Source organism: Musa acuminata, chromosome BXJ2-7 (genome assembly GCF_036884655.1).
Source record: "Musa acuminata AAA Group cultivar baxijiao chromosome BXJ2-7, Cavendish_Baxijiao_AAA, whole genome shotgun sequence".
NCBI lineage: Eukaryota > Viridiplantae > Streptophyta > Magnoliopsida > Zingiberales > Musaceae > Musa > Musa acuminata.
Genome location: NC_088344.1, coordinates 362,368 through 382,478, shown reverse-complemented (window position 1 = coordinate 382,478; position 20,111 = coordinate 362,368). Strand labels below are relative to the sequence as shown.

Below are 20,111 nucleotides of genomic sequence, written 5' to 3'. Positions count from 1 at the left end.
ACCTTCATGAATAATGTTTAGAATATATCTTCATGCACACGTCCCTCCATCGCTAAGATATTTCATGGTCAGACCTATCCACCAATCCAACAATATTAAAGTGCTCTCTTTCTTCTTCTTCTCTACGTCTTTATTCTTGAATTAAATGGATTTGAGAATGAATTTATCTTTCTTTTTATTGGCAAGAAATATTCAAAATTTCACTTGCTTTAATCTGGAGGTATGAATTATTGTCCTTTACCACTAAAGACAAGTATGAATTGTCCATTGGTGCTTAGGACCACAACAATAACATTTTATAATATTCTAAATATTGGGATTTGTTGTCCTTTTTTTATTGTTACCGGTCTATTTAGAAGGCAATACCTTTGATTGATTGATTTTTTTTAATGAAATGAACAGTATTTAAATCTACCTTCATTGTTTCTAATAACAAAGTTGTCTTTGATTTTCCTATCTGGTCTCTCTCCTCCCTCCTTTGACAAATCAATTCACCTCATCTAATAATTTCTTACAAAATAGTTAAACTGGTAATGTCAGTTCGAGCATTGTTTATAGTAATAATTTTGCATGATCATCTACTAAACCTCTATTTCTTCGACATAGGGTTGGTTTTCAACAAAACAAGAATATGAAAAGCACAGACAATCAAAATCTAAGATAGCAAAACTATTTAAGAGATCTATTTTTCTCTTATTGAGCTCCGTAAGAGATAATATCTCTAATTAAACCAAAATTACATTTATAATTTATAGCTACTAACCCCAGTCATCTCCTCATAACATGTTAATATCGTTTTAGTTGATTTTTTTTCTCATTATATTTTTTGATGGGAGCTATGTTTAGGTTGAGGTTGTGGTCTGAGTCATCTCCCGATGAGAGAATGGCGACACCCGAGAGAGTCATAACCACAAGAAGAAGATTCCCGTGTGTTTGGTATGCATGTGTTTTGTTCACATTCATCATTTTGTAGGTCTCCTCCATCCATCTCGTCCTTTATAGAAAATTAAGTGGCACTTGTGATTTCTCTGTGGGTTGACGACGACTATATAACACTCTTCTTATGGGGGTATGCAGCAGCATTTATGCGGTTCGACTGTACGTGTTTGAGGAGTTAGTCTTAATATATAGACTGCAGTTTCAGTTAACAGTTATATAAGTTATTATATCTTTGGAGAAATAGTATATATTTATTTAAATTTAAAAAAGACAAATACAAAAATCTCACTACGTTGGGATAGGAGTAAAAAAGAACAGGTAGCGAAAAATAAAACAAAAACAAAAGAGGGAGAGGATTATTATTATTATTATTATTATTATTATTATTATTATTATTATTATTATTATTATTATTATTATTATTATTATTATTATTATTATTATTATTATTATTATTATTTGGAATGTATCAAAAACGATGGCTTCGATCCGTACGATGATAGGCGGGCTGCCACTTGACAAACACCCTCGCTCGCCAATTACTGACCAATCACCGCTCGACAACGTGTTTGCCAGGATACCACCCTGGTTTCTACAAAACTGCTCTTGACTTCCCCCGCCCCGCCCCGCCCCGCCCCGCCCCACCCAAACCAACCGCCTTCTCTCTCCCTCTCTACCTTCTCTTAAATTGCTACTGCTCCCGTGTTTTTTGTTTCACTACCCAGAATCCTTCTTCGAACAGGTCCTGAGAAGGAGATCGATCGAGATGGGGAGGGGGAGGGTGCAGCTCAAACGGATCGAGAACAAGATCAATCGGCAGGTGACCTTCTCCAAGCGCCGATCGGGGCTGCTCAAGAAAGCCCACGAGATCTCCGTCCTCTGTGACGCCGACGTCGCCCTCATCATCTTCTCCACCAAGGGCAAGCTCTACGAGTACTCCACCGACGCCAGGTGCGTCCGCGCTTCCCTCGTTTTCTGCTTTTTAATCTCAAACCCTAGGGTAGATCTTCAGTTCGTAGTCTTTTCGAATGTAACTTCATGCTTGATGGACTGTGATTTAAATCATGCTTTCGTTACATCGTTTGATAAAGTTCCTTGTCTCGAATGTAACATCCATCGGATTTCATTTCGTTGCTTTGTGTTCTTTTTCCTACTCCCGACAAGAGATTAGGGTTTTTGTTTTTTTGGCCTCCTATGCGGCTTTCTCAGATTTGAGTCTCGACCTGTTCGAGTCGAGTGGAATGTCTCTCCCGATCGAACAAGTTTGTCTCTTAGCTTAAAGGAGCCGCTACATTTCGGGTTATCTTAAAGAAGGGAGCCATCGCTATCGTGCACTGGGCGTGCACGTTTGAGAGGAAACCGTTCTTTCCTCTTTACTATTTCGGCCACGAAATGCCATTTCTTATTCTTTTCGATCTCCATCCTCTCATATTTGTAGCTTGGAGTAGATCTAGAGTTTTCTTTTCTCGGGTTTCCCTTCTGTACCTTCTCCGCTCCGTGATATGACCGCTGAGCATTTCCGAGGGCAGTCAACCGTGACTGTTGATGTTTTTCTAAGTTTTGAGATTAATTCTTTTTATGACGGATTTAGTCTTCCGTGCGATTCTTCTCAATGCTCTCATCGTGTTCAGCGGTTCATGTTCTCCAGAGAGAGTGCGTTGCTAGAAGCAATTCTATGGTTTGATTATTTACTGTTCCAAGCACCTATTCGTTTATCAATCACTTGGTAGCGATTCAAAACTTCTTCGTGTTCTCTCTCCACTCAACCTATATTCAAATTACATCTACTTTTCTGATGATCAGCCACTTGTTTCGATCTGTTTCTTTGTTGTTCTTTGCTTTAGCATAACCTCAGTTTCAAAAACAATTAGTTGCTAGGTTTAAGTTCGAGATCCTAATGATGCTGCAAGATTTAGTTCCGGTTCCAGCCATTCCATCCGTTTGTTGAAATGGATATCAAAGGCTTCGACTAGCAAAAACTCATGCCAATTACATGCTTTATCTCAATCATATTTATGGCACTTCGTTTGTAAATCTACTCCAAAAGAATGGACTTCTCTGCACCATTTCGATCCTGTAGTTCCTATTCGTTATCTATCATGATGGATGTAGATCTAGCCTTCTTCTTTTAGCATCTTCTATCCTTGTGATCGACCATTTAGAATATTAAGTTTGATATTTTCGTTTTCATTCATATGTCTACGTTGGTGTCTTTATTTCCCTGAACATAATTCTGGAAAATGTTGTCTTTGCCTTCTGCATGTTCTCCTATAACTTCTAATCATTGGTTTTGAACCCAGACTTGCATTCTTCTTGAAGAAATTTTATTCGTCATTTAATTACTAGGCTCCAATAAATCTGTACATAGGGACATATAAAGTGAGTAAATTTTTACATGAGGAGCTGCTAGGATCTCAACTAATAGGTGTGTTATTTTGTCCATGAGATCCTAATGGGAAAAATGCAACATTGTGATTTTTCTATTAACCTATATTTTTTTGAAGAATTTGTTCACATGCTGACCTTTATGTGGGAGAATTTACGATATTCTGAACATGCATTATCTGTATATTAGGTTAAAGGACTACACTAAAAAGGAAAGATGTCACTAATAGATGACAGCTTATCACTTGTTTTCTCGTCATGACTTGTACCAACACTGCAATTAAATATTATATTAGCGAAGTAGGAAGTGCGTACAGGAAGAAGAATAAGAGAAACACAGAGTTATGCTAGTTCTTTAACAAAACAAGAATCGTCCCTCAAAAGATGCCAAGGACGGACAATTCTGGCGTTCTTCTTAAGAACCTGAGAATTCATGGGATGTGAGACGGGTAACGAAATTTCTTTTACCAAAATGATCATGCTCACAACGAAACAACTGATACAAAATACAGTGGACCTTTTGTTACAATTTATATTTGTCCATTAGCTGCAGATTCAGTGGTGAAGCTATTGAGGTACGGAATAAACACTTTGAAGGAGCTAAAAGCAGAACTTAGTTTCTTGGTTATAGACGTGGATTAGAACTCCACTTTTGGGCTTAGCCTTGAAACTGATATAGGGGCTACGCTCAAGACTGCACATAAACCCAGAAAGTTGGCTGGGCATTAGATATATCCAGTCTATATTAATCAAACCCTAAAACATGCTGCAAGAATTTGTTAGATTGCGACTGCAGTAAATTGAGGTATCTATGCAATGGTATGTGGTGGTTTAAGTTAATTGAAAATATTGAAAAATTTCATGACACTGACGGCTGAATGTCTACGATCTCGTAGGTATCTAGAGAACTACAATATTTAGATATATTTTCTAGAATTTAATAGCTAATTCATATTAGACTATTTTTGCCTGGTCTAATTCTTATTATCCATATTGCTATGATTGTTTAAACAAAGTGTTATTAAGATAAATGTGGTTGATCGAAATCTCACAAGAAGGAAAAAGTTATCTGTGGGAGTCCTCATGTTTGGACTTGGAGCATATATGCTTGTACGACTCTCACAGCGAAAATGAGAGTGAAGTCTTGCTATTCTGGCTTCCACATTTAACGACATTGTATGGCTGTGATTAGGAGATTGCTTAACTTCACTATCTCAGCATTGATTGCAATAGTATATTAATTTACTTATGTCCCTGCTAGAATCTTGGTCTTCACTATCACAGCATTGATTACACTGGTGAATTATTTTCCTCTTTTCCTCTGATCTGGTCTTCATTAGTATATTCTTTAGTGGCATAAGATGGCTTAAAAGACTATTCAATGAGAGATAGAAGAAAATACATAAGACATATTTGGTGTTTGTCACATCTTTTTGAACCTCACATCAAATAATAACATTCATAATATTCTCAGATGTTTGAAGTTCTATAGTGATTTTGATATATATTTCTTCTTTCAATAGTTGCTACTATATAAGTGCATGATGATAAACTAAAGGTTACGATCATAATTGGCCCACAACAATTACAACTTTGTTTGATTGGCATAAGCAACCTAGTAATCTTATTGAAGATGACAAGCAGAAAGCTAAAGGAGCCAATCAAATATACCGCTAAAAAAGATTGAGATAATAAATGCAATATAGATTTCTTTTTTTATTTTTTCTAATCATCTTTCCTTTAAGAATGTAATTTGTTGACCCACAATTGTGCCCACGTAAAAGAACTGATTGTCTGTTATTTCCTAATTTTATTATGATCCCTAGATGGACTAGTTGGGGACAGATATTACTAAAAAAAAAAAAAAGAAGGGTCTTGTGGTCAATTCTTAAGAATAGATAACTCTCACTGTTCATGTTATTAAATATAACTTATATAATTAAGTTACGTGGTTAGATATGGTGGCATTAACAACATTGCAGACCCAGAACGTTTTCATTTATGGCAATAGAGATGTACGTTCCAATGAGGTTAGTCATAATTAGGACTAAATTACATGCATGATTTTGTTCGACATGGTTTAGCTGAGGAAGGGAACAAAATGATACATAAAACTCTCCTGAATCAGTGTTCTTTTGTTTCTCTCTCCATTAAGTCATATCCAATAGGAAAGAAACATACCCATTTCCTTAAATAAACTACGAACTTTATTTGTTGATCGTCGTCTTGAGTAGAATACTCTGACTTCTAACTCCTTTAATCCGTCCCTCTCAATGTTCTAGAGCTTGGTGCCCTATAAACCTTAGTGACATTCACTTGGTGTCCTTTCTTTTTCCTAAAGCGTAGATTATTAGAGCATGATCTCTCTACAAATTTAATTGGAAATTCTTTATTCTCTTTTTGTTTTTGCTTCGTAGTTAGACAACTACCGATTTGAAAATTTTAATCGTAAATACATTTAACTTAAAATGTGTGCGAGAATGAGCAATTAAATTATTTAGTAATAACTAGAAAAATATAAAGAGAGATGTAAATCAGATTTATACCGGTTCGATCGTTCTGACCTACTTCTACTCCCGATTTTTTTTCCCTTGAAGTTATCAGTTTTCACTACCGATTTTCTTTCTAATAGATGAAGATTAACTATTTTTGTTATAACCCTTTTTCTTTTTCATTGGTTTGGAGAAAACCTTCACATATCTCTTTTATAAGAAAATCTAAACTCAAGAAGGAAAGACTTAACACTTTACTAGAGAGTTTACATACTTTCGATTATAAGTTTTCGTTCTTTTTTCTTCTACATCAAGCAAGCATGAGTAAGATATTTATATGCCCTAAATGACTTCAAAAATGTAGTCAAAAATTTAAATTCTTGAGTTTTCAGGATACTAACGGTACCACCGCCTGATAGAGCCTAAGAACCAGGGCTCTAGTGGTATCATTGCCTGACACAGCTTAGGAGACTATGTTCTGACAGTACTACCGCTTGATTGGGTGATATTATCGTTTGACACTAGACGGTACTATCACTAACTCTGGTGGTACTATAGTCGGGTTTCTCGAAAAAATACAATTCGTACTTTTCAGCTCATAGGCGATATCACTGTCTGGCCTGACGGTGTCATAGCCTGGCCCAACCTTAGGTCACTGAATTAGTCTTCTAACTGGCCAAATTCAACCATGATCCAAGCCCAATGAGCTCTTAATCAAGTTGAAATGGTTATACCCAAAACCAACTCAATTAGACTCTAAACTATTTCGATCAAAACTCAACAACTACAATCATGAAGCCTACGTTGTCCGACATGTCATCAGTTCATTCGGCACTTTATCTAAACTTCCAACGCATCATCCTTTCCTTCAGCATATTGCGCGATCCATTGACATATTGACCTTTCGCAATATCTGATCTTCTTAGCGCAATGCTCGAACTTTTAGTCTGATGCCCGATCTCTGATACGATGAACTTCGGCCTAACATCTGATTCTCCTGCTTCAATAATTTACCTTTTCATGATCGAAGTTTCTCCTACGTCATTTATCTTAAATGCTTATTTGTTCATAAATTCATCGTCAAAATCCGATATTCAACAACCCCAAATACTAATATTAAAAAAGATGATCGTGAATTTCATATAAATTTTAATATATAGTCAAACGCTAGTGCAATTAGAAGGTGACCAACATTGATTGCACATCTAACGCGTCATTTGGAACCCTCTGTTTTGATTCGCAGATCTTTGTACCGTTGGAATCAATACAATCGATTCAGGAGATATATTGAAGATGCCATATGAAGATTAACTTGAATCTCCTGTTCGCATAAGATATTGGTGGAATATTATAATACCACAATAATGATCAATCATGTTGGGCCAGTGTCCATTTTTCTATTTTATATTCAATGTCGGGTCTTTGTTACACTTTTTATTATAATTAATCTGATTGCATGCGATACATTGAGGAACTTTTTTCTGATTAGGTTTCCTAACCATTTTTTCTGGTTATAAAGGGTCTACAAGAATTCAGCTTGATAAAGGAGCTTCTTTGTACTGACCCAAAATAATCCCAGTACAATTGAAACTATTTTCTTTTAGAGGAGTATGATTTCTTGCCCTTATTTAACTATACCTGAGCAACCCAATTATTAAAGAAATGGAAAGAAATATCACTTGTGATTTAAAATATCCTTAAAGGTCTCTGGCATATTTGTTCTAGAGAAATATACATAAAACATGTTTAATTTCCATTTAAATAGTAGAAGGACTTCACAATCCATAATGTTATGCATTTTGGGATCAGCTTGCATTCATCATTTTCTTCTATTGAATTTTGTGCAGGAGACATCCTTATTTAGTAATTTTTTTTGTCTCTATCCCTTCTTATTCTAATTCATATATCTCATCTAATCACTATATCTATAAGTCACATCTGAACATATTTATATTTTCTATAAAATTCTGCTTTATCTGATCTTCTACTGGGGGCTATAATTAATTGTTTTTATATGAATATACCTCTTATTCTATCTTCTACAGTAATCTCACATCTAGTTCAATATAATCATTTCATCTGTACTAACTTTTCTTATGTTATTTTTCAATTGTCTAACACTTTAGTTGATAAGCATGAGTGATATTTATACATTGTATTCTTGTCATATAAAAGAATAATACGATCACATCTCACATTGATGCCACTATTAAATTTAAGCATATGACTTGTTGTCTGAATAATATTTGTTACCAATTTGTCATTCCTTTTCGATGGTAAATGAAAGCAATCTAAAGCTTCAACTCTCATCAAGAAATCTGATATTATTCATAAAGAACATATACCATAGGATTTCCATTGAGTATGAATAAATTTGTCCATCATCAATGTTTAATGATAAGAAATTCAAATTTATCTTTGGAATAAACTTATGGCTATAAAGAATTCACTAAATGCATTTTTCTACATCCTTAACACTAACTATTGTATCATAGTCATATTGTAATACAGTAGTATAATTATTAAATGTTATTTATCATTTCCAGATTGGTCATTATAAATCTCTAAGAACTTAGTCATATTTTTTCTAAATTAACAAAAAATCATATGAGAATCTTAATTTTCTTTTTATACAATTACACTAACTTAATGAATAAATAGCTTATATGGTAGTTCTTCCAACTATACACTAAAGTAATTCTTCAAAGCTCTCATCTTATAGCTTGTTCTTCCTTAAGATGTCATAAAGTTCATAGAACAAGTAGCAATAAGTTCATATTACATTTAAATTCAATTTCATAATGATACGTTTAAGCGTTTTATGTTTAATCCACCATGCATAAATAAATATCTCCTGTTCCCATTCATATGCCATGTTAAGGTAATTCAATTTCAAATTACTGAGTTCTTAAGGAACCTGATGCTTGGAGAATTGCGACAATTGTCACAATTTGGTTGCACATTTTGATATTTCAATTAGGTCCTGTTGTTTATCTGACTTAAAGTCAACCTGTACTTAGTTGACCACAATATTTTCTTGATAAAAATATGTTGTGTATTTGTGATGACTTTAAGATTAAGATTTGAAACTACAAAAAATAGATACTTCAAATACTTATTTGCTTATACCATGTATGTGCCCGAACATGTTCTTTCTGGATATCTTCCAGTATTATTGGGATTTTTCGGAAAAAAATGTTTGAATACATATGTATCATAAATTTTGTTTATGATAGAGGATGTTATATGCACGAATGGTACCTATGTCAATTGCCAAATGCTGTTTGTTTATTAAGACTGCTAGAATGGATACGCTTTTGACTTATTATGGATATGAGAAATCACCTTAACTTATTTTATATATGTGAATACCTTTAGTGCATGGTTTTTATGCAGTTTAAAAATGTTGTATATATGCAATAACACAATATCTAAGTGTGTGCGTTTGTGTGTACAAATGATGATCCTAAATTGTTTAAACTATGCAAGATCTTACTATAAATTTGTGATAATATCAAATATATTGATTAATTTTGAAAAGTGACTGATGTATATTGGACATCATTCTCTTTCATAAGTTGTAATTAAGCATGACTATTTGCTAAGAAAGTTATATTTCTACAGTATGGAAAAAATTCTTGAACGATATGAACAGTACTCTTATGCTGAAAAAGCACTCGTCTCATCAGATCTTGAATCTCAGGTCAGTGAAGTCATTGCTCATTTATGCATCATATGTAACTCATGCACCTCTAAACCATTTATTGTTACGTGTTCCTATCTGTGTTTCATTACCTCTTTCACATATTAGTAGGGATATCTAATTGTGTTTTAACAGTAATGGGGCCCCACTAATAATGTGAAAGAGGTCATGTTTGGTATTATTCCAACGAGTTCAAATGATGCTATACTAAAATTCTCTATCATTTCTTGCTACTACCACCTTTGAAAAAACAGTTGAATTCAGTCATCCCACAGGTCTAGATAACTTAGGCTTTGGTGCATACTTGGCAAACTTAGTTATCTTGACAAGGAAATGAAATTAATAATTAAAGAAAATTAAATCCCTGAGTTTGGTTTGCATTCAGCTATTTGGTCAATCTAGACAATAAAAGGTGTTGATGTTGACTGTGGGAGATTCAATAATAATATTCTAGGGAGTAATTATGCTAAGCTTGATGAAGCCTGCCCATGCTCAAACTTAGCTTGAAAGTAATTATGAGTCCAAAATAAGACAGTTTGGATGATTGAACCTCGTTAGAGTCAATTTAAACAAATTAGGGTAGGTTAATATCAAGAGGCCGGAAGAGTCAAATCAATTATGTCTATTTCATGCCTAATTGAGACTCATTGTAACTATCAACTGAACTCACTATTCGAAGCTTCTATATACATAAATACATTGTTGGAAAGTATACAAGATAGATTGTTTTCCAAGACTAGAAAAACATTCGTTGAAACCAGTATAGTGATGCTGTTCAAACTCAGATTTTTTAAATTTCAACTGAGCTTAATCGAGCTTGAAACTGCATCCGGCTAGAGACATGAATAGCCTGGTACAATCACCATCCTTAGAGCATACTGATGATTCATCATATAGAAGCAAGTGCTATTAGAGGGAAAGGACTGTCCAAATCAGTCCAGTCTATTAAAATTGGATTGACGACTTTATTGGATTAGAAGATGAGGCAGAAACATGGATGTAGAAATGAAGAACTAGATGCATCAAATTGAAGGCCTCCATCAAAATCAGTCAACAGAAAAGCATTCAGGCTACAATGTACTTACCATGTAAAAGGCACACAAAATTATATTGCCTAAGATGTTCAAAATGACAGCATCAACAGCTCATGGAGAGACGAGTATAATATGGTATGGTTTTATGTAAAGAATGAAGATGTTGTATTCTTAAACAAAATGAGCTCACAAAATATCTACCTAGAAAATTTTCAAGATACATTATCAGGTATAGTATGTTGAGAAAAAAATTGAATTGGAGGAGACATGATAATATTTAATCCTTTTGTTTAATATGTGGAGCAAAACAAGATAATGGAAGGGAACAATGGACAGACAAAATGAATGTGAACTCTCTAGTGGAGTCCTGATATCTTATTATTGAGAAGAATCCTTTCATGAGTATGCGATTTGCATTCTTGTTCACTTGATCAACTGTAGTGTGTTTCTTGTGCCTGGAGTGCTGCTCCAATCGAAGACATTTTTTTTTCTCAGGACACCAAAACATTTTGTAGTTAACCTTTATTATCTAGAAAGCATTTGTCCTTTTATCTTTTAGAGTATATGCAAGAGTGTAAATTGCATTTGATTTTTCTTACACATTTGCATCATCAACTTGCATAATCATTTGTTTCTGATACAGCTAAGGACTTAGATGTCTTCTGATATTAGTGTGAATACAAAAGGCTTTTAGACTAGTTATATGAAGTATTTCGGTGCCTATGACTTGATACACAATTCCGTTAAATTGCTGCATCATTCTGTGGTATCTACTCTGTGAGTGTCTTGGTAGAACAGTTATATGAAGTATTTGGGTGCCTAGGACTTGATACACAATTCCGTTAAATTGCTGCATCATTTTGTGGTATCTACTCGTGAGTGTCTTGATAGAACAGATTAAGAACAATAAATTTCAAGCAACAAGCAAATTGTAAACCACTAACATTTTGTTGGACACTGCACAGGGCAACTGGTGTCAAGAGTACAGCAAGCTTAAGGCTAAGGTTGAGGTTTTAAGCAAAAGTCAAAGGTGATTGATAATGATTAAAAACAAGAGTTCTAATCAGAAAATGATCACAATTAAAGAGCTGCATACCATGTGATATACCAATGACTTATTACAATTCCTTCAGGTATCTAATGGGAGAACAACTGGACTCCTTGAATCTTAAAGAACTGCAACAACTGGAGAATCAGCTTGAAAATTCTCTGAAGCTTATTAGGTCAAGAAAGGTAAAACTTCATAATTTTTGCTAATCTCAGGTATATTTATTAGATAAGATATATGCTCTACGAATGATGTATAGTGACCGGAGAATTTCAAGTTATTAATGCCTTTTATTCATGGTACAGAACCAAGTGTTATCTGACTCCATTGCTGAGCTTGAAAGAAAGGTAAAAGAACTGCAACCATGCTTGATTTTGTCCATAACTATTACCTTGTCGTCGTCCTTATGCATATAAGCTTATCTAGTGGCCTAAAAGCTTATCATATTTGATACATTGTGGTCTGATTCTGGTGATGAGCATCATTAGCATTGTTTCTGACCAAATAGTTATCCTGCTTGTAGTTTCAATTTCTCGCCAATAATTACCGTGTTTAAGAAGATGAAGCACAGGGCAACAACTAAACATGTAAATCTGAGTATTCAGTTGTTAAAATTAGATATATGGTAAGTATAAAACATTTAGCTTTTAGTCCATAATGCATGTCTAATATGGATTGATGTGACATGATACGAATGTTCCAATACAGTAAGTTCTTTCAGCAAACCTTGACATTCATTTAAAGGGTAACATATATAGTCATAAATAATAACAAATATTTACAGCCTAGATTACCTAGAATTTCTTGTTTTTTCAATTTGATGAAATGATTAATCATGACGTGAGGCTCTATAATCTATACGAACGATAATAAGTTATTGGAGAAATCAAGCTCTTCTTCATCTGCATTAAGGGTGACATCTTCTGGTAGCCTTGCAGGAGCTACTTGATAACTAGCTTAGGATATCTTCAGAGAACAAATTGATCTTGTCCAGTAAAAATCGACAGAGGCACCTATTTCCATCTTTCTAAAACAGAATGATTGCAGAGTAAGTTCAAACGATCTCATAGGTGGTCCAGCTTACATGCACAAATAAATATACTTCATTCTAAATTATATACTCGTATCCTTTCTTTTAAGAAAGGGATCTATAGTTCTATTACCCTATTTCCCTTTTGAAGTTTTACAGACAAGTGATTAATAATTACAGCATATGGTCACCGGAAGCATATTATTTCTGTGCTCAATTTACCTCTAAGAATATTAGCATGCTAGAGTTGCATTTGGCTATGAATTGTCAACTTAATTTGTTAATCCTACGATTCAAAGCTTCTTTTACTAAACATGATGAGACCATTTGTCTCATAGTCTAGTGAAGCAAACTAAAGAACCTTGCCTGAATGCAAACAGATAAAAGTTGGTTTTGCCTATAGATGATACCAACATATGAAGTTCTCTTTGGTGCTTTCATTTACCGTGCATGATGATTTAGTATATTTCTTTCTTTCTTTTTTCCCCCCTCTTTGTCAAGCTAACTCCCATAGAATTTCCATGCTTTAAATTCATGACATCATTCCTTTTCTTACGTATAGGAGAAGACACTGCAAGAGGAAAACAAGAATTTGGAGAAGCAGGTAAGTGTATTGTCTGTTGCCCAAGTAAATTCATCTCCTCTACACTGTAATCACCTATATCGTGATCCGAAACAGATAATGGAGAAGCAGAAGGCCAAGGTTCTCACGCAAAATGCACGCTGGGAACAAGCCCAAACAAAGTCCTTGTCACCGCTCTTGTTAATAACCGATGCTCCTCCTCTTCCTCCTCCAAATATCGGGTATTGACTGACAACTACACAAGCTTGCCATCCTATATATTATCGGAAATAGTGGTTTAGGCATTGCTGCCAATGGTTTACCATAATCATCAGATTCGTCGAAGTAAAACAAAGACATGCATAATTTGTGTAATTGATTTTACACTTGTGATATCATTATATTTATTAATCATTTGAAATCACGTAGATTGGCATGTCAGCTATAGCTGTCTTCTGCTAAAATGAGTAAATTATGATGAAGTCATCTGGTATTGAGATCATCACCCCCATATTTCTAAGACAGTTTGATCCTGTGACGCAGATGTTACCAAGGAAGGGCAGCCGTGGGCGCCGAAGAAGCTTCTGCACAACAACCTCAGGTACGGATCAGCAACAGCTTGTTGCCGCCATGGATGCTCAGCCATTTGAACGGCTAAGTGTGGCATGTCGTCCGCCCACGCATCCGCCGATTAAGACAATGCTGCTATGTCATATGTGATGATGCGAGACGCGGTGTTCCAGCAGTGCGAGTCTCTTCCTGGTATGTCTGTCGAGGTACTTTTGCGTCGGCATCCGTTAGTATCTCCAATTAAGTCATTGGGACCTTAAAAAACCTACCTACCTACCATCATCTGTAAATTATTCTTTGTGGCAGTCTATTTATGATACAACAACAAGCTCTTTAATTTATTGTCACTCAACAACAAGCTCTAGTTAAATTAATTTGTTTTTAACATAGTAAAACAATTCATCATACACAACTGTCTTTCACCAATATAAACCTCATTACATCACATGCCTGCCTGGTTCAACAATTCTAACAAATCTCAAGGCAGCAGCAAGTCTCTATAATACTATTTTAGACTACTATGCAAACAGCAAGCCTTGTTACTTGCCTTCTCCGTTTTGATTCCGGTAGGATCGATGGCGTTGTGGCATCAGCAGCTTCTATTTTAATTTAAAGTTTTCGATTCATTTCATTTAGGAGGGGAAAACTAAGTGAAGAAAATAAACGACAAATAACATTTTTATTATAAGGCTAATATAATTATAGATATTATCTTACAGTCACCAATGCTAAGTAAGATGAACAAGATACAGGAGCCACTTTGACGGGATTATAAGAGAAGGAGAAGAAATAGGTCCTACTGAGAGAAGATATTTTCTTGTAAATCTACCTTACCAGTAAATTGACAAGAAAAAGAGCTTCATATTATGTATGCAGTTTCATGGAAACATAATATGGATTTGCCCTCGATATTATGCGGAAAGAAAGCATAATATAATAGAGAGCAAATCCAAGCGCTTGGATTTCAGTTTGATGGAAGCAGCAACTCATGACAAGCGCTACCACCAGTTACGTTTCATGTGCCATGCGAGGCTGCGTGACCCTACCAGTATACCTCTTTGGTGATCTGTGTCGTGCAACCCACAGCTAAACTAAACTAGCCGTATTCTAAGTTAAATCGATATTAATAAAAATGATTAATTATAATATTTATTTTAAAAATTCAACATAATTTTTTTCATAGCCCTACTAATTTGGATACTTTAAGAAATGAATTCGATCGATATCTTTACTAACTAAACTAACATTATTAAATAAAAATATTAAACTATGGATCTTTGATAAAAATATTTGGTACACCATCTTACTAATATTTTACATGTAAAATGTTTAACTCTTGATAAATGAGTTTAATATATATATATATATATATTATTTTTTAAGATTTAAATTTTTATTTGATAAAATTTTTGAGGATGTCTAAAGGTTTTCGATGTTTATTAAGTAAGATGACGAGTTTCCATCTTATCTACATCACTTATCATTTATGAAAAAAAAAAAAAAAAACTATCCCTAAATTATTGATCCGGTAATCCCAAGATTGGTGGTACTCAAAATCAACCTTCACAGATTAATTTATGGTCAACCGCTTGAAGATTCCTGTTGTCACGTGCTCCTCATGCTTCGCGTTGCTGCCACCACGCGTCTCAGTCTCGGGACCCTTCTTTCCGAGATCATCTCAGACGAGCGGTGGAGATCGCACGCGAGCGGTTGTCGAGTCGACGGCTACGTTGACCGATTCATGGCGACCGCAACATCCGCCACCTACCGCCGTTTACCGCTTTCCGACACCGCGTGGCTTCTAGTAGAGACGACGACACGACCAAACACCATCGTCGACCCTCTCTCTTTTGTTGCAGGCATATTTCCAACCACAGGTTCATTTCTTCCCCCTCTTTTTTCTATTGAATTTATTAGTAGGATTTCGGGAGACTTTTTTTTTTTTTTTTTTGAATCTATCTGCGCTGGTATTAGTTTCCACTGGGCAATCTGTTCGATAAAAAAATTAATAGCCAAACAGCCATATCTGTTGATGCAATCTCAGTGAAAACAGGGCGATCGTGTTTTCCCTTTCCTGTTTAGGGTTTCTTAATTAGCCTTGGTGCAAATTGTTCTTTGATATGCAAAATCATATATCACAGGAGAGAAAACATTATACTTCGTTATCTATAAAAGAGAATTTAGGTTGTAGTTGGGATACTTGGTTAAAAATTGAAATCTGTATAAAATAGGAATTTGCTCTGATCCAAGTATTAAACTGTTCGGTTTACCCTTTTAAGGGGAATAAAAAAAAAATCGATTTTTTTTTAAAATTTATGTGCGTAATTTGTTAGATAAAATCGATTCACTAGAGTTCCTCCTTTTGGCGTAAGCTCTGAGGAAACAGGGATCTTGTATTCCTTTACCTACTTAGGATTTCCAAACAGATCTTTCTAAAGAATTCTTCTTTGAAATGCAAACTTTAATATCAGAGGACTGAATTTATTGACGATATTGGTTAATTTTATTTTCTATTGTTTCAACGTTTTTCTTGTTTCTGATTAAAAGAAAAACAAGGTTAAAGACCTATGGTTCATAGAAGAATAGGAAAGAGAAGAAATTATAGGAACATATAAAAATAGAACTATTCACTTCAATCGAATTTGGACTTGTCTAGTTTATTTTTCCTAAACTCAGTCGAGAAAGCATATAAACTAGAGTACTCTTTGTCTAGGTAGCAACACATCTAGTATGAATCAACCCACTCGGATCATGTTGGACACAAAAGCATGTCTCCAATTTAAACATTTATCACCATCCTTGATTATAGTGTTTGAATATCAAGTGACAATACTGGACTTTTTTTGGTTCTCAGGAATCTTGTGGGTTTACTGCAAGCACCTTACAAACTGTGACCTTAAGGAGTCAGATTTATCAGCCCTGTTTAAGGATCAGGTTCTGGTTTTGAGATTTGATTTCTTAATATGGAGCATAATTAACATGTAAGATAGGTTAAATTCTCTTGTCAACTTTCTCCTTGCGTCCCTTAATGTCTCCTTGTTGCATCTGACACTTCAACATGTGTTGATATCTGATTCCTATGACCATAACCATATGGTAAGACACTAGGTACAAATGGGAAACACCTAATTTTTTTTTTATGAAATAGAGATTTTACTAAATGATATAATATTGAAATATGGAGATCTGTTAGAGCTATAGTAGTTTGTGGATAATTTGCTAATCCATTATTGACCTCTGATACCTCTTGCCCATTCCTATTGGGAAATGAAATATTTTTCCAATGAAGTGCAAGGACCACTATTAGAGAGAAAAGAGAGAACACTGTTGTCTGACATCTATTGCAGATTTCAAATAGTTTCTTCACTAGCGTAATTGGTTGAGTTAGTGCTAGAAAACAACTTTGGGAACTAATTTTGATAATTCAGATGTTGTTTTGTTTTATAAAATTTGACATTTATTGTATTTAAAAGTTGCTAGGCTGACTTGCTTGAAAGAGCAAAAAAATTCCTTCCCTTAATTTTAACTGGAAGAGCAAGTTGATCTGGTTTTGCCATGTAAGCTGCTGTTATTTATAGGACTTAGATTAGATCAATGTTCAAGTAGAAGATGTTGCTTTTGAATGGGTTGTTTTAACACTGTTAGTCAGGAATTAGACTCAGTTGAGGGGGCATCTTTCAATTTTTTCAGTTTAACTTTCAATAATAAAAAATTAGGTTGTTTTATACTATGTTGGTTATAGCGATATGATTGTTTTATCTAATCTTAGGTGAAGATGAAAATTGATATTTCTTTGTCAAACATGCAGCTATATCGGATCCATGACACACTCAATAGGTGAAAAGAAGGTAATCAAGATTGATGTTAGTTCAGACACAGTGTGCCCTTGGTGTTTTGTGGGTAAGCAGAACCTTCAAAAGGCTATGGATTCAGCAAAGGATCAATTTGATTTTGAGGTTTTTTTCATCCTTCCAAGTTGAATCCATGTATCCTTTCTTCAGTTACCTACTTTTGATTATTTTTGATGTTTCCTTTCAATGTTTCATGTTTTTTCTCACCATCAGGTAAGGTGGCATCCATTCTTTCTCAACCCCAATGCACCAAAAGAAGGAGTGAGAAAGACTGACTTTTATAAACAGAAGTTTGGGCCTGCACAATATGAGGGAATCATCTCACGGATGACAAAGGTTATATTGCAGTTGTTGTGTTTGGATTTTAGTTGCTTATATGACCAGTCAATATGTATGGCCTTAGAGTTTTTGTGTTGCAGGTATTTCAAAGCCTTGGATTTCAGTATGATACTTATGGGTTGACGTAAGTGGATCAGACAGTTTTGAACTTGCTAAGTATAAGCATTAAGATGGTTATATTAACACAAGTTGATTCAGGGGAAATACAATGGATAGCCACAGGCTTATAACATATGCTTCAACTCAAGGCTATGACAAACAAAATGCTCTTGTAGAGGAGCTGTTTCTCAATTACTTCTGTCAGGGAAAGTATATCGGAGATAGGTATGAAAATATCTAAACAATGAGAAAGGAATTATGCAATGGGCCATTTGGAGTTCTTTTTATTGGTTGCAATGTAAATAGTTTGTTCGAGCTTTTTAATTTTCCTTTTGCAAAAAAAAAAGTTTATTCTTATATAAGAGTTTAATATGTTTTTCCTTGATATGTAATTTAATGTAAATAATAGCCGTTATTTAAACAACCACCTATATGCTTTCTTATTGTTTGGTGCATGCTTGTGCCAAGCTGAGTGTTTATTTGAAGGTGATCATGTTACTGTTGGAAAAAGCATCTTGCTTGCAAGTTGGGGTCAATGATGACTTCTTTGAAACCTTGATTTCCATCAACTAAAAAATAAATTGTTATTGTATTTATGATAAAATTTGATGGTTTTCTATTGATTTCTCCCCTAATATGTACTCTGAAAGAAGTTGCCTTATTCATGTTAAATAGAAAAAATTTTATTGCCTTTGTTTTTTGCCCTAATATTACAGTGACACCAACAAACAAATTATTTAGTGCTCTTTCCTTGGAAAAAGAAAGAGAAGGGGGTGCTTGATGCTTCCCATACTCTTTTCTTGGATCTCATGACAAACAGTTATTGTAGAGTACTTGGTGTTTATGAACAGTAATGATTAGATGTTCTTTTTTTTTTGTGAATATGGTTATCTTAAGCAATAACATACAGGCAAGTTCTTTTGGATGCTGCACAAAAAGTCGGCATAGGAGGAGCAGCAGAACTGCTTGAAGACCCTACAAAGGGGATTGAGGAGGTGTGATGCTAATAACAATTTGTTCTCAATTTCTTTTAAACTTCTGACTTCATTTTTGTGGTTAAACTATTTGTCAAAATTATTTGCTTTGCTATTCAAAAGGTCCAGGAAGAATTTGACAAGTATTCCTCAGGTATCAACGGAGTCCCGCACTATGTGGTAAGAGATTCTCACTGAACATTTCATTTGTCCTATTTCTGGATCTTTTGTGACTCCTTTATACTTACCCCATGATCTGTTTCTTCCATCAGATAAATGGGAAGTACAAGCTCAGTGGTGGCCAACCTCCTGAGGTGTTCCTGAAAGCATTCGAAGCAGCCGCAAATGATGCCTCTTTCTAATTCTACAACAGCCCGCTCAATGTCTGCTACAAGCAACTTGCTTGCTATACAAATTTCCAGCAATGATTGAAGTATAATAAGCTGATGAACTCTATTAAACACTACTGTCAGTTCCCTTTGGAGATCTGTGAATGCTTAGGGATAGATGTTGTACCTACAGGTCTCAATGCCTCTTGAATGTTGGGTTTCTCTTCTAATGATGTATGCTTGGGAATTTCTTTTTGCTTTACTCTGGTCGTCTTATGTATACAGTCTTGATGATAGTAATAAGTTCCAAACTTGGTCACGAAGTTATCGTTTGCCATGATACAAGCATCGGCTTTTACAGCATAAACGAAATCCTATCGCACAAAATTTATTTCAACTCAATTTTCGATTCGCTGTCTCATGCTTCAAAATTTTATTCGATAAAATTTGAAAGATGTTAATTGATGTAAAAGTGTTGATAGTTGTTATTGATGTCTTGGTATTTATTTCATCTTCATCACTTTATATATATATATATATATCAATCAATCAATCAAAAAACATTCAGGCAGCTTTATATCTTTGTTTTTGTGTATACTGATAAGCCTATGACAATAATAATGACATATAATTCGTTCGAGTGGGAGAATATGTAAAATACCAAAACTGTTTTGAATAATATATCCATTTTTTTTAAATGTGGAGAATCTTAAAAAAAGAATCATTTCAATTGATAGCAACTTCTGATAATAATGG

At 34.5% G+C, this 20,111-nt stretch overlaps 2 protein-coding genes across 4 annotated transcripts; both read left to right on the top strand.

Annotated features, from left to right (window-relative positions):
* The first annotated feature begins 1,580 nt into the window (after positions 1-1,580).
* On the top strand, positions 1,581-14,133 carry LOC103991012 (truncated transcription factor CAULIFLOWER A). The gene is made up of 8 exons (XM_009410360.3): positions 1,581-1,890; positions 9,441-9,519; positions 11,519-11,583; positions 11,687-11,786; positions 11,907-11,948; positions 13,194-13,235; positions 13,311-13,435; positions 13,737-14,133. The coding sequence occupies exons 1-8, from the start codon at positions 1,706-1,708 to the stop codon at positions 13,849-13,851; spliced, it is 753 nt and encodes a 250-aa protein (XP_009408635.2). The 5' UTR covers positions 1,581-1,705; the 3' UTR covers positions 13,852-14,133.
* A 1,327-nt stretch (positions 14,134-15,460) lies between these two features.
* LOC103991013 (uncharacterized) lies at positions 15,461-19,674 on the top strand. 3 transcript variants are annotated; one of them, XM_065115689.1, is made up of 9 exons: positions 15,490-15,640; positions 16,618-16,744; positions 17,572-17,719; positions 17,828-17,950; positions 18,034-18,077; positions 18,152-18,277; positions 18,963-19,047; positions 19,150-19,206; positions 19,299-19,674. In XM_065115689.1, the coding sequence occupies exons 1-9, from the start codon at positions 15,505-15,507 to the stop codon at positions 19,386-19,388; spliced, it is 936 nt and encodes a 311-aa protein (XP_064971761.1). In that variant the 5' UTR covers positions 15,490-15,504; the 3' UTR covers positions 19,389-19,674. The 3 variants fall into 3 exon arrangements, with proteins under 3 accessions (XP_009408637.2, XP_064971761.1, XP_009408638.2); XM_009410363.3 differs by having other exon boundaries at positions 15,586-15,640; positions 16,618-16,697; XM_009410362.3 differs by lacking the exon at positions 16,618-16,744 and having other exon boundaries at positions 15,461-15,640.
* The last annotated feature ends 437 nt before the right edge of the window (positions 19,675-20,111 follow it).